This window comes from Stegostoma tigrinum, chromosome 5 (genome assembly GCF_030684315.1).
Source record: "Stegostoma tigrinum isolate sSteTig4 chromosome 5, sSteTig4.hap1, whole genome shotgun sequence".
Taxonomy (NCBI): Eukaryota; Metazoa; Chordata; class Chondrichthyes; order Orectolobiformes; family Stegostomatidae; genus Stegostoma; species Stegostoma tigrinum.
Window position 1 is genome coordinate 99,374,488 of NC_081358.1, and position 15,540 is coordinate 99,390,027.

At 40.2% G+C, this 15,540-nt stretch overlaps 1 protein-coding gene across 2 annotated transcripts in view; it reads left to right on the forward strand.

Moving 5' to 3' along the window:
• Positions 1-13,487, forward strand: part of map3k22 (mitogen-activated protein kinase kinase kinase 22) — a 98,587-nt gene extending 85,100 nt beyond the window's left edge. For both annotated transcript variants that reach the window (XM_048529655.2, XM_048529654.2), the window contains exons 16-17: positions 9,371-9,542; positions 10,440-13,487. In XM_048529655.2, the coding sequence (XP_048385612.1) occupies positions 9,371-9,542; positions 10,440-10,668 (401 nt within the window). In that variant the 3' untranslated portion in view covers positions 10,669-13,487. The remainder of the gene's footprint in view (positions 1-9,370; positions 9,543-10,439) is intronic.
• The last annotated feature ends 2,053 nt before the right edge of the window (positions 13,488-15,540 follow it).

Here is a 15,540-nt window from a genome sequence, read left to right on the forward strand (position 1 = left end):
TTTGCACGTCACTTCCAATCCATGGCCCCTTGTTCATTTTCTTCTTTTATGGAACGGAACAGCTTCCCCCTATCTGCTGTCTAGCCTGCTCATGATTTTGAAAACCTCTATCAAATCTCCTATCTGTTTTGCATTTCAATGTTGTTTTGAACAAAGTACATCACCTTACACTTCTCTGTATTGATCGTCATTTGCTACCTATCCAGCCAGTCCAGCAAATTCACTGTTTCCTCCTCGAGCTCCACACTATCTTCCTCCAGTTTACAGTTCTTCCAAGGTTGGAGATTGTCCCTCTAAACCAAGATCCAGATTATTAATGTGTGTTAGGGAAAACAAGGGTTCCAATTCCAACCCCTGGGAAACTCTACTACTAACCTTCCTTCAGCCTGAAAACTATCCATTGATTGTTACTGTGTGTTTCCTATCACTCAGCTAATTCTGTATCTGCTGTTCTTTTTAAACCGTAACCTCACTTCGCTCACAAGACTGTTGTGTGTCCTTGTTCATACGTCTCTGAAAGCCAATATGTAGGTACCGCAAGCAATTTGGAAAGCAAATGATGTATTAGCCATCGTTACAAGAGGAGCAAGGATTTAATTGGATGGAGCATTGATGAGACCAGTAACTGGTAACACCAGCAGTATTTTATGCAAGTCTTGTTGCTATGGCTGAGGATGTTAATACAAACTCAAATTCTGGTAATCACACGGAGTAATTAACTATATGACTCTGGCACTTTCTTCCAAGTGGCTAAAGTTATGCACATGGAGAGGAAAATGTTTGCAGTTGTTGGAGCCCAATCATCTCAGCTCCAGGATGCCATTGTTGGAGTGCCTCCATGTCATTGTCTTACATGTAACCAAGTTCATCTGATTCATTAATAAATGTCCATTGATTGTGAGGTTAGAAGTGAGCTTTTTCACTGATGATTATACAATCTCAGAACCATTTGCGACTTCTTGGATTCTGAATCAGTCTGTTTCCATGTGCAGCAAGGACTGAACAATGTCCAGATTTGGGGTGACAAATGGCAATTAACTTTTGTACCACTCGTGCTAGGCAATGCCTGTTTCCACCCAGTATGTATCCTCCCTGGGCGTTCAATGACATTACCATCAATGAATCACCCACCATCAACGTCCTGGAGGTTACCATTGCCCAGAAACTGAACTGGATGAGCCATATAGATGCTTTGGCTAGAAGAGACGGTTAGAGGTTAGGAATCCTCAATGAGTAACTCAGCTGCTGTCTTCCAAAGGCCTGCCTGCCATCTATACGGTACAAGTCAGTGCGATGGAAAACATACCATGGCCTCCATAAATGCAGCTCCTGCGCTGATCAAGATGCTGTCCAAGACAAAACAGCCCAGTTGATTGGCACCCTATTCACTGCCTTAAATATTCACAGCCTCCAGCACCAATGCACTATGACTGTATTGTACACAAAGTGTATGATTCACTACTACAGCTTGCCAAAACCATTTGACAGAACTTTTCCAAATCCGAGCTGAGTAATAAACCAAAATAGTAGATGGGAATAATGCCTCATGTATAGCGCAAGTGTCCTTTACCAGCCATATTTCAGTGGTATTGCCTTGTCTTGGAGTCAGGAGGTTGTGGGTTCAGTTTGCAATAAAGGGACTTGAACACAAAATTCCAGCTAATGTACAGTATCGAAAGACTGCTACCTTAGCATCGGGTGTTGACCTTTTGCTTAAGACAATACACTGAGGACCCACCTGATGTCTCAGGTGGATACAAGAGGTCCCACGTCCCTAAAGAAGTACAGAAGATATCTCGCCAATGTCCTGGTGAACATTTCTCACTCCTTCACATCATTTAAATAAAACACAGATTATCTGGGCATTATCATATTGTTCACTGAGCAGTTTTCCTTTCTTTCTTTTCAAGAGTTCAAATGTTTCCATTAAGTGTGAAGTGCTTTGGTGAGGTTAAGGCCATGAAAAGTGCTGCATAAATGCAAGTTCCTCCATTTTTATCTTCGACAATATGCACTGAAACATGTTTAAACCCTTGTTTCTATGTTTTCTGACTTGCACATCACTTCTGAGTTACACAGGTTTACATAGCACTAAGAAACGGGTCGTTTATTCTAAGCCATCAGTTAAAACATACAAAAGCAAGGAGATTAAGCTGGAACTGTATAAGATGCTAGATAGGCCACAACTGGAGTATTTTGTGCAATTATGGTCACCACATTATAGAAATGATATGATTGCATTAGGAAGGAAGCAGAGAAGTTTTACTAGCATGCTGCCCGAGCCGTAAGGTCTGAGGTACGAGGAAAAATTGGGTAGCCTTGCGTTTTTCAGTAAAGTTCAAAGGGGACTTAATAGCTGTGTACACAGTTGTGAAGGACATAGGGTGGATTTGAAGGTACTTTTTACATTAGCAGAGGGTTAATGTCAGGGAGCATAGATAAGGAGTAGAAAGCTAAAGGAGAGTTGAAAAGGAAGTTTTTCACACTGGGAGGAGTATAGAACTCAATACCTGAAGCATTAGTTCAGCCAGAAGCTGTCATAACAACATTTAACCAGTATTTAAATATTCACTTGTGTTATCATAGCCTCCAGTTCCTCAGGCCAAGAGCTGGAAAACAGGGTTCTTGTTGGCCAGTGCAGACACGATGAACCGAATGACTTTCTTCTGTGTCATAAGGTCTGAGTCAATTAGTTATCCACCAATCCTTTGGCACTGCTGCTTTTCTAACTAATTATCAAATATGAATTGTAGTGCTTCTGCTGTTTCTTCTGTAGGTTTGTTTAAGATATGTGGATGCAACTCATCCAGACCGAGGCCCTTTTCTCTCTTAAGCAGAGTGTACCAAAACACGGCAAAGTTAGATCTGGACATAATTTATATCAATGAAATTGTTTGTACATATCCTGGAGGTGTGTATCCCACTGGCAAAGCTAGCGTCTCCAAGAAATATGGTTTTGCATTTTCTTGAACTACTGTAAGTTTGTACAATGAAAGTGAACAGTTTGCTTGGGTAGCTTTTCGTTACAAGTTGAACTTTACCTAACCCTACTTTATTAAAAATCTTGAGTGTATTTTAAAATTTGCCTTGAAGTGAGTCATTGTTTAAAATAAACTCTGTAATTTAAATTGTTATAAGAAGTCTTTCTGTGATATGCTGATACCTTGCTCTCAAAACTCATTCTTCTTATAAGTCACTTTCCTCAGGATGCATGCATTAAAAACGATAAAATATCCCTGTGCCAAGCATACACTCTCAGATGATCTTCCTGCCTGCTAATTCCAGTTATATTCCACCCTGTTTTTAAGGTGTTATCACGCTTACAGATAACTTTTCCATAGCACAATGTTGGTTTAAGTTATAAGGAAATCATTCCACTTTCCATTTTACAGGAAGACTTGTGATGGGGGTGGGCCAGGAAAAGGAAGGGAAAAAAAAACAATCAGTCATGAATAATGACCTAGATCCTTGGTCTTTAACATTTTATATTTCTTGCTATTTCAAACATACAGATTTATCGTTGGATAAATCTTGCTGGTATAGATAAACTGATAATACTTGAGTGGGCAGTCGATTTAAATTCAAAGAAGTTTAGGAAGAAAACCATAACAGAATGTATATTTAATTTTTTTTTGTTTTGGAGACCTCAGGTGGAGAAGCCAAGAGGCAGGATCATTAATACTTTATGGGTTGCCTTGTCAGAATTGCAGAAGTTAATCCTAATTAACAACTCATAAGGAGATCTTGCTTAATATTCTTACTAATGATGAATGCAAACTTGGAGGAAAAGCCCAAACCTGCAAAGATTGAGCCCTTCTGTACCAATTGTTCACATTGTATTAGATTAAAATAAAAATTAGTGTACAGTGTAAGTCTGAACCAGCATGGGGTTTGGGATCTGAGAAGTACAGAACTTTGGTTAGGCCACAGCTGACGCACTATACACAGTTCTGGTTGCCTGACTCTAGGAAGGGTTTGAGTAAGTGACGGTTGGGAGGATAAGAAAGGATAAAAGAGAATGTCTGCAAAAGAGTAGAGGAGAGATTAAATTCACAAAATTTTCCATGGCGCAGTGATGGAAGTTCATAGTACATTAGTATTAGGGAAACTGGTTTCTAAAGTGATAGAAAATTTAATGTTTCAGTTTTACGAATGTCTAACCGTTTTTAAAAAAATCAGAAAATAACTTTGAACTGATGACAATAGCCTTTCCATGAAATTGTGAGTTTAGCTAAATGACTAGCAAGCCCCACTAGGGAGATAAATCTTCACCTTTTTGACTTAAGTTTCACAACTGGAAGATTGATGGAAAGTGTTTATTCAGCTTCTCTGCAATTTCAAAATTCCCCATTATTATTTGCCCAGTAGTACATAATACCTTAAGAGACTAGACATTCTTTTATTCAGAGAGAGAGAGAGTGAGAAAGAGTCAAGAGCAGCAGAAACACTGTTTGTAACAGTTCCACACAGCTAGGGAGAGGTCCTGAGTTGTTTAGAAGAAATCTTCAGGAGTAGATGCCTGTGGCGCTGTTAAAGAGGAGAACATGCTAAAGACATGAATTACCTGTGTTTGTGGTAATAGTGAGCTGAGTTAGTGAAGCAGGTTGTTTAACTGACGTAAAGAGGCATTATTTGAAAAGAATATTTTGTCGAGTGAATGTACAGAACTTGAGCAAAAAAAAAACCAATTACAGCTGTGTCAGCTGAACAAGGAACTTTAGTGTGGGGATAGGAGTACTGAGGTTTGAGTATCAGACAGGCTATTATTGGGTATTAATGGATGTACTTTTCTTTTTAATATAGGTAATCATATCATTCCAAATAGTGTAACATTGTTCATGGTTTTCTTCTTTTGTGTAATAAATTATAAATCCTTTTCTTAGTCATATATTGGCTGCCTGTTATGATTATCTTAAAGTAATTAATCTCCATGTTAAACAAAAAGAAAGAAAACTTTCCTCTATCCTTTTGCTTGAGGTTTGGTGACCCTGGGGTTAAACTACTGCTTGTGGCCTTTCCGTAATGAGAGAGAAGCCCTTTGTCTAGTAGGACTATGGTAACCTTACCTTTTATTAGCTAATATACATTATAAGCTCATCAACTCCCATATCTACCTTGACTATGCTTCCTCACAGTAAACACTTCTCCTGCAGAATTTGTTGCTCCTGTAGCCAAGATGTTCCACGATAGCTACAGCAATGTGGGAAATGATCTCATGCACATAAAGCAGGACACGTCAATTCTGGTCAGTTACCACTCGATTCGTCTACACCTGATCGCCAGTAATGTGATGGAAGGAGCATCCAATTCTTTAGGCTTTTCCAGAACACAAGGAGACTTGGAAGTTTACTACTAATGCATTGACTGTCCCGGTACATACTTCCTTTACTAAGATAAGCTTAAACTGGGCCTTTCGTCTAATTTTTGGCTCTGGTACATTTAGTTGTGATAGTTATTTATTTCACTCCCATATTTTATCCCTTGATTACTTAATATTTTCAGAATGCTATTTGTGTCTTCTACAATGAAGATTGATGTAACGTATTTATTCAGCTACTCTGCAATTTTCAGATTCCCCATTATTATGTGCCCAGTCTCCTTCCTTAAAAGGCCCATGTTCATTTTAGTCCGAATGTTCTTTTCAATATACTGAAAGAAGCTCTTCCTACCTTTTTTTTAATGTTACTTGTTAGTTTACCCCCAAAAGCTATTTTTTCTTTCTTTATTATTCTTTACTTGGCCATCCTTTGTTGATTTTTGAATCTTTTCCCATCCTCTAGTTTACCACTAATCTTTACCACATTGTATATTTTTTCTTTCAATTTGATACATCCTTAAATTGTTTGGTTAACCATTGTTGATTTGTCACTTGCGTAGAATTTTTCTTCCTCCCAGAGATGTATCATTATTATGTGTCATGAACTACTTTCATAAATGTCTGCCAAGCAAAACATCCCAAACATTCAATAATCTAGATACGGGCAAGAAATATTGGTCCAGCCTGCAATGCCTATGTCCCACGTAAATATAGATATGTAATCACACAGAAACTGGATGGTGACATAAAGAAGAATTTTGGGTGCGTGGTTGGTTGGGAAAATAAGTTTTTCAGGAGCATTTTGTTGAACTAGAGGCTGTGAAAATAAAAACGAATTTTGCAGCGTAAGGTTTAGACAGTTGAAGATACACCAGCTATGGTGGGTTGAAGGGAGTGAAGGATGCACAGGAGGCTAGGGTGAAAAGACTGGGTAGTCTGAGAGCGTAGAGGTATTTGCCAGGCTGTAAACGATGACAGAGTTTGAGAAGAGTAGGCTAAAGCTGATAGATATGAACGTGATGATGGAACTAAAATATTGTTGTTCTGATTGTCACGGCTTCTTGCCAATGATGGGTTCTTATTTCTATTTGAGTTTCTGGTGAGACCATTTATCATTCTTACATCAAGCATAATGTTTTTGGATTTTGTTTTTAGCTTCCTTAATCTTAATCAAGCCAAATGATTATTTCTTCTGGATAATCTTCTTGCTTTTCTCCTGTCATGACTGAAGAAAATCTTTTGACATGAGTTGCATTTAGTTACCTAAAGCCAGTGGATTGATCTTGTTGACTGTCATGTGGGAGGATGGCTCAGGAATTGACTTCACATGTCCCCAGATCTTAGTTCTATTATTGTTTAGTATTAAAATTCAGAAAAGCATTTACCAACTCATTCATCATATTGCAATATTCCGTAATGCAACAAGGTTGGGAGAATTTACGAAATGCAACTAAACTGCAGGGAGAAAAGTGAAGCTCGGAGAACAGTTCAGTATTACTGATGTAATGTCATTATCAGAGCAGGTTTCTTGCCTTGTCAATTTTAAGTACCTAGTGATTGTGCAAATAACAATCATGACCTGACATATTGCTGGCTTTGGTAAATGTACTAGTCGGAGCTTTCATGTGTTATCAGGTTTTTCTATCTACCACAGATGCTTAAGAACACAGGCTGTTTCTTCCAGGAACCTATTTGAGGTTTTGTGAGAGGAACTGAGTGTGCCAGGTAGCTTTGTGAGGTTCAAAAATGAGAATAGCCGTGGGGAAAACTTCATTGTTTAAGAGGTCAAATGTTACAAATCAAAACATATCTGCGAATTTATGGAAAAAAAATACAAAACATCACATTTGTAGCGCAGAGGTAATCGTAGTAAGACCCTAAATGGCTTACTACCTTGTACATCCCCTAAGTAGGGGAAGCAGTGGGGTAGTTGTCTCTGGACTAGTAATTGGAAGGCCTGAAGGGCACGGACTCAGCATTATGATACTTTATTTTTGGTTATGCCTGGAGCTGCTGTTGTCATGCACTGTTCAATAAACCAGGGTTGATGCCTCAGCTTGACGGTAATGGTAGAGTGGAGGGATATGCCCGGCCATGTGGTTGCAGGTTGTGGCTGTTTAGCACTGAGATGAGGATACATTATTTTACTTATAGGACTGCAAAGCTTTGAAATTCTCAGAGGGCTGTGGAAGCTCAAATTTCAAGCATATTTAAATTAGAGATTGTTAAATTTCAAGATGTGGAGGGGCCGCTGTTGGTCTGGGGTGGATTAAGTCAGAAGTCACACGACGCCAGGTTGGAATCCAACAGCTATATTTGATTTCACAAGCGTTTGGAGTGCTGCTCACTTATCCTAACAAAGGAGGTGCACTCTAAAACCTTGTTAACCAAATAAACCTGTTGGAGTCTAACCTGGTGTTGTGTGACTTCTGATAGATTTTACTGAAAGTTAGCATAAAGGGCATGGGGATAGTATGGGTAAAAGGTATTACTGAAGAGTTCAATCACCGCGATCATATTAAATGATGGAGCAGGCTCAGTGGGCAAAATGGCCTATTCCTGTTTCTGTGAGTGGACAGTTTTGACTTGCTAGATCTGTTTGAAATCTATTCCATTTAGCGTGGTGCCAGTGACAGTGTCACGATAGTGGATATCCTTAATATGAACATGGGGCTTCTCCACAAGAACAATGCAGTGGTCTCTCCTGTCAATATTGTTTTGGACAGATGCATCTGCATAGGTAGATAAATGAATACTTGGTCAAGTCTTGTTGGCTTTCTCAGAACATGCTACAGACCCAGTCTAAGAGATATGTCTTTTAGGACTCGGGCAACCTGGTAAAACTACAACACAGGATACCTTTCATTTTCATTTATTCATTCAGGGGATGTGGTCATTGCTTGCTATGGCAGCATTTGATCTATCCTTAAATACCCTGGGGAGTGTTGGCTAATCTGCCTTATTGAACCACAGCAGTCCTGAGGATGTAGAGACACCCATAGTGCTGTTAGGGAGGGAGGGTGTTCAGGATTTTTGACCCAGCAGCACACTAAAGGAATAGCGATATTCTTTCATATCAGGGTGATGTGTGGCTAGGAGGGGAATCTGCAGGTGGTATTGTTCTCATTCATCTGCTGCTCCTGTCCTTCGAGGTGGTAAAGGATGCAGATTTGGAAGGTGCTGTCAAAGGAGATTTGGTAAGTTGCTGCAGTGCATCTTGTAGATAGTGGATGCAGTTGCCAGTGTGTGTCAGTGGTGAGGAGAGTGAATGTTGAAGGTGGTGACTGGATTTGACAGGCACGCTGGTGGTGTCATAATGATAATATCACTGGTCAGTAATCCAGAACCTTAAGTTATTGTTCTGGCAACATGGATTCAAATCCCACCAAGGCAACTGTGAAAACTAAATTCAATAAAAGCATATCTGAAATAAAAAGCTAACTTGATGGCGATCACTGACAATTGTTACTGAAACTTTTATGGTTTATATATGGCCTTCAGGGAAAGAAATCTGCTGTCTTCACTTGGTCTGGCCTACATGTGACTCTATACCCACGGTAGTGTTTCTTCTGGATGGTTAGAGACCAGCAATAAATGCTGGCTTGTCTGGTGATACTTACATCCTGGGAATGAATTTTTTACAAATGCATAAGAGCATCATCCCCAGGTTCCCCTCCAAGTCACCCGCCACCCTGACTTGGAACTATATTGCCATTGCTTCATTGTTTGCTGGGAGTATCCAGGAACTTCCTTCCTAAAAGCAGTCTTGTCCCTACACCCAGAGGACTGCAGTGTTTCAAGAAGGCAGCTCATCATTACTTCATCAAGAACAATTCAGGATGAGTAATAAATGAGCAGCTCCCCTTTCTCGAGTGCAGTTTCTTTCAGAAGAATGACAAGATGGCAGGCTTATTTGTTTGTGCAGCCCTTATAAAAACATCAGTTATTACCAAGCTGTTGTTGCTGTGGCTTTACTGAATATTTTAGCTCAATGAAATTTGAAGCAATTTACTTTTAGTATTTTCATTATTCACTGTTATTCTTTCATCACAGGTGCCAACATTTTGAGAGACTCTGCAGGGAATGTCAAACTGGGTGATTTTGGAGCCAGCAAGCGTTTGCAAACTATCTGTATGTCAGGGATTAAATCGGTAACTGGAACACCCTACTGGATGAGCCCTGAGGTTATCAGCGGTGAAGGATATGGAAGGAAAGCAGATGTCTGGTAAGTATTATGCTAAGGGCAGCATGAAACAAAGAATAGTTATGATTTTTAACTTTTTTTTCTAAATAACACACTTGTTGTGCAAGTCAGTATAACTCCCTACATTGATGTCAAAAAAAAATGCTTGCAAAAGTAGCATTTTGAATACCAAAAATACTTGTTGAGATTACCTTCCCAGACACTAAGATGGTAAATGTATTTCTTTCTGTTGCACTAATTGAAGCACACTAGGAAGACTGTAGTTCAATCTGTGCTGTTTGCTGTCTTGGCTGAAACAGTAATAGTGCAGTTACAACTGACTTCATAATCCCTCATTTGGCCCGTGAGCTGTGTTGTGTTGTTTGGGCTTTCGGTGAGAAAAGGATTAGGCAGTGACGCTCCTTCGTGCAATTGATACTGTGTTCACATATCTCGGCTGTGTGTTTGCTTTGTATTAATGGAACTGCATCTAAGTAAGAGTCAGTACCTTTAAGAGAGAAAGAAGAAAATTGATAACCATAAAACATCTCGTCATCACATTTAATAAAAACCAAAACAACTGCAGATGCTGTAAATCAGAAACAAAAAACAGAAATTGCTGGAAAAGCTCAGCAGGTCTGGCAGCACCTGTGGAGGGATTCTTCATCACATATTCTTGGCCTCCTACCCCTTGGGGTGCTACAAGTTGAAATTGGATGGGCTAATAATTTCTTTATATTACATATGCTTCTCTTCATTTGACAGTAAGACTGGGTCAGTATAGGGTTATATGACAGAGGAAATTAAACGTTATATAGAAATGATTACATTTTTATGTTGTGCTGATTTACCAAACAACTCAGCGGACAACAGTGCTGTTATGTGATGATGTATGTGCATACTAGTATTGAAATGCTTTTCCTTTCTAATTTGTAAAAGGAGTGTGGGCTGCACCATTGTGGAAATGTTGACTGAGAAGCCTCCTTGGGCAGAATTTGAAGCCATGGCTGCCATCTTCAAGATTGCCACCCAGCCAACCAAGCCTCACCTACCAGATAGTGTCTCAAACTCATGTCGTGCATTCCTGAAGCAAATATTCATAGAGGAGAAACGGAGACCATCTGCAGAAGAACTTCTGAGACATACATTTGTTCAGTATAACCTCTAGTCAAACGATCAGTGGAGCTATGAAGAGTTGGTACCCCACTGAGTAGGACTTTGAAATTACTCCCAACTCTTATAAAGATACTTCCAAAGGAAAATGCATTTTAGCTTTGTATATATTTTTTGTAAAAATAATACAAAATACCAATCAATGCAATTGCACATTCTGCTTGTTTTAAAACTTGTTGTGACATAATTTTATCTATTAGCAATGTAGGAAGGTGAGTCAGTCACGAGATAGAAAAACTGGAAAACATTGCGGAAGGCTGATTTTTTTTTCGCCTAAGTGTTAGTTTTGTTCAGAGTATTTGGAGGGAGTGTTTTTAATCATATATTACCAAATCACCTTGTTAACTACCGACCCCACGCTGTGACACCCCAATAAGCTGATTCTATTTTCCCATCAAACCTCGGACATTCCCAGAACAAGTCGTCACTGCCAGAATATCACAGAATTGATAGTGCCAGCACCAGGGGTGCCAATGTTTAAAATACCTTAGTGCATCCGGATAAGAGCTGTTGACCCAGAGCTGCAATACACAGGCCTCGATGTTTGTGCTGGACATGGCAGACAAGGGACTCACGTTGCCTTGCTTTGCCGGTGGAAATTCTGCTGGGTTGGGTGGTGCACTTAGCAGGATATCCTTTTCCCCCTGAACCAGCAGAGGAAGCTATGACACCAGACCGTGCCAGTCTGGTCTGGTGTTGCCACTTTGGGTCAGTGCAGTCTCAAAGTCTGGAGGAGCACACAGCACTGTCTCCATTCTCCTCTCTGCCAGTGTTAGAGCCACCATTCACATTCACCCTATCCCTGCTACTGGACCCACCTCTCACCAAGGCTCAAGTTTTACCATTGTCAGTATGGTCCACAATATTTTCCCTCACTTACCCACCACAAGCTCTGACAACATGAGCCCCACATGCCCTCTGCACTGCCTACCCACTCACTTGGGACACCTCCTCACCTGAACAAAACAGCAATGTCACCAACTTTCAACTCCCATAAAATCTGCTTCCCTGTCATTCTAGGATGGATGCAGCTCACAATAGGGAAAAAATATGTGAGATAACAAGGTGTAGAGCTGGATGAACACAGCAGGCCAAGCAGCATCAGAGAAGCATGAATGCTGACATTTCGGGCCTAGATCCTTCTTCAGAAAATCTTGGTGCTTGGTCTGCAGTGCTCATCCAGCTCTACACCTTGTTATCTCAGATTCTGCCGCATCTGCAGTTCCTACTATCTAGGAAGAAATGTGTGTTTTTTTCCTCAGAAGGTTTGAGTTGTTGGAATTCCGTTCCTCAAAAGGCAGTGAATGCAGATTCTTCAAAAAGATTTAAGGCAGGGCGGGATAGATTCATCATTATCACGGGGATGAAGGATTATTGGGGACATTCAGGAATATAGACTTGAGGTCAAAATCAGGTCAGACATTATCTTATTGAATGACATGTGGCCTACTCTTATTCCTTATTCATAAGTGTCAAGGTGGAACGGGGGCTTCCCATCATTCAACTCCCCAACCTGTATGAGGAGAGAATCCTAACTCTGACCGCTTATTTTCATGTCCAAGCCTCTGAACTGATATCGGAGGATGTTCATGATTTACTGTGCCAGGACCCCCTGAGCAAAGCATTGACTTGACCGAGCATCACTGATAACCATGCCAGGTTTCTTGGCTTCGTGTCTGCACTAAACTGAAAGCAGCACTGGTATCTCTGGCTGAGCAGTAAGGCAAGGCAATGCAACACAGGATGATGTGAGCGTCCAGATAGACTCAGTGTGTGTGAGTGTTATGACAGTAAGCAAACAAATTGGAGAAAAAGCCTGGCCCAGTACAACGAGCTGAATGTGGGCTGTCTGAGCACAAAATAATATCCTTGCAGCAGCATTACGATGGTAGTTGCTGGCATGCCCCAAAGTGCAGTGTTGCACAGAAGTGAACCAAGGTTGTTCTGGGTTCTTCGTCTAAGAACGGGCTCCTAGAGGGTGGCACATGTCGAATGCCACACCTGTGAACATGGGATTTATATGGTCAGTGCTCACAGAGTGTGGTGACAGAGCCAGCAGTGAACTGAGGTCACCAGGTACACGCTGTAACATCTGGCTCAACATTTGCATTGTTCAGCTTGTTTGCTGAGTATAAATGAGGCAAGTTGTGGTGTTAATAGATATTTAACATGCAGTATTCTTTCATGTGTAACACGGCATTGCCAACTGAGAAACCCATCCCCTACCCCGCTGCTCTCCCGATGCATAAAAGAGGCAACACTTAGCTCCCCATGTCAAAAGAAGCTTTGAGATTTTTCGAGCAATTCCATCACAAATCCCACTGTAGCCCGCACATCATTTGGGCCTTTAAGATTTTACCACATGTCTTCAGATCTTGTTCTTAGCTCTTTGTATAATTTTTCCAAAACCAGACTGTCTCATCTTCCTGGTGTCTAAAACACACCTATACATTGCATACAGCAGTCAAATGATGTCACAGTGTGACTGACAGATTGTTTCCCTTCGGATCAGGAGGTACATTGTCAAAGTCCTCCTGGATTATATCCATTCTGCATTTCCACGTTTGGGTTAACAGGGAAAGATGAGCCAGATGTTTGGTTAAAGGAACGTAAACAAAACCTGTTGGTCCTTGGAACTAAAATACTCTGTTACTGAGCCTTTCCTAAACCTTTCTTTTCTATTCACTTACTATTGGGCTGTATATAATAATGTCATTTAAATACAACTTTGTTTATTTGAAAGCCATGTTGAATTTTGTAAAAAAAAAGTAATCCTCCTTTCACTGGATGGAAATAAAGGATCATTGAAATGCATGACTCTTGACAGCTTTTTGAAGTCTTATTAACATCAAAATGGGATAAGAGTGGAAATTGAAAAGGGCTGGGATTTGAAAGTGGTACCAAAAGATCAGGAGATTCAAATGTTGCATTCCTGTCGGAAAAAACAATGATGTGGTAAACTTGGCCATACAAGCCAGTTAATATAATGTCCACCTTGAATTTAACGATAGTAGGCAACATTTCATTTTTGGAAGTGGTGCCCCTCTTTACAGGGTTTTGCTGTACTGTCAGAAACTTCATGAAAAGGACATGAGCATTATGTCTCAGACTGCCTTCTCATTCCCATACCTACAGCAGAACACCTGATTTACAGCATGCAATTTGTCAAGCAATCTGTAGATTACTCGTGAATGAGAAAGTATTTTGCAAGATTTGGCCTCAACCAAGTCTATTGAAGTGCCACACCATCAACAACTTGGGGTTAACATTAACTAGAAACTGAATTCGAAAAGTCATATAAATACTGTGGCTTCAAGAGCAGGCTAAAGGTTATTAATTCTAAAACCTGCCCATGGCCTACAAGGTACAAGCCAAAAATGAGTGTTGAAATACTATATACTCACATGGACAAGTGCAGTCAACACGTAAGAAGCTCAATACCGTCCAGGTGAAGGCAGCTGTTTGTTTGAGACCCTTTCTCCTACCTTAGAAATGAAGTCCCTCCACTACCAAAGCACCGTGCTAGTAGTGTGTGCCATATGCATGATGCTCAGCAACAAATCCCAATCTCCTGACATCTACCAGCTCCCTCCAAGTCACCATGCTGTCCTGATTGCGAACTACATCACCATTCCTTCACTGTGGTTTGGTCAAAATCTTTGAACTCCCTTCTCACAGCACTTGGCTGCAGAGACACAAAGCTAATTATGAAGACTCACTGCATGGCAGAATATGCCAAAATTATATTTAACACAAACCTCGGAACAAATTACCAGAACCATTGTGTAAAACATGCCTCTGTTGCCTTCCTGACAGTCATCCCAAACCCTGCTAACTCAATTTTTTTCACTGTTGAAAAATATGAAATTAGCTACCTTTTTCAAATAAATACACAATATTGGAAATGCAGAAGACTGTCAGTTTTTCACATCTGTAAGTCTTGCTTATTACTTTTCATTGGATACAATGTACATCAGTTCTCTCAAAATTGTTGATTCTTCCACTCAATCAGTTGACACTCCAGTACTGTGCTAAGAGAGTGGACAATAGTCGGCAGAATTTAAGATGATCAAATGAGTTGTTGGTGTAAACAGAAGCTTTTTCATTTTGGGGTGATGTGAGAAAGCAGTTCTTCAAGGAGCTGAGGAAAGCTATTGAGGCTTGGTCATGTGAACATTTGTGATTGACGATTTTTGTTAACTCAAGTTATTAAAGAACCAAGTCAGACATATAGTTAAGGTACACGGTAATCATGATTTAATTAAGCGGTGGAAAAGATTCACTTGTTTGAATGGCCGACGCTTCTCCTGTGTAAGATAAATGAAACCACTGATATCACCTAATGTCAAGGCCCTGCCTGCATTCAGAGGTTTTATAACAAAGCATTCTAAGCAAAAACAATTTGTAGTCAATGCCTGAAATCTGAGATAAAGACACAAAATGCCAGAAACACTCAGCAGATCAACCAGCATCTACAGAGAGTAAAACACAGGTTTCAAGACCTCATTGTGAAACAGTTAAAATTTAGAAATAGAACAGGATTTCAGGGGGTGCAGAGTTGGAGTGTATGGGTGGGGGGAACCGGAGTAAGACTGAAATGGGGAGCATATGGGCAGGCTGGTGAGAAGGCAGGATTACTTAAATGAAACGGGATATTGGGTAGCAAAAGGGAGCACTAATAGGAAAAAGTAAAGCAACAAAAGATGGGACAGAAGAGCTGTGAATGGCAACAATAAAATTACTAATCAATAGAATCAGCAGCTACTATCTGAAAAATGGAAGCAATTGTTCTGGTATGATATTACTGAACTCAATATTGAGTCCAGATGACTGGGAAGTACCTCATTAAAACATGATGTGCTGCTCC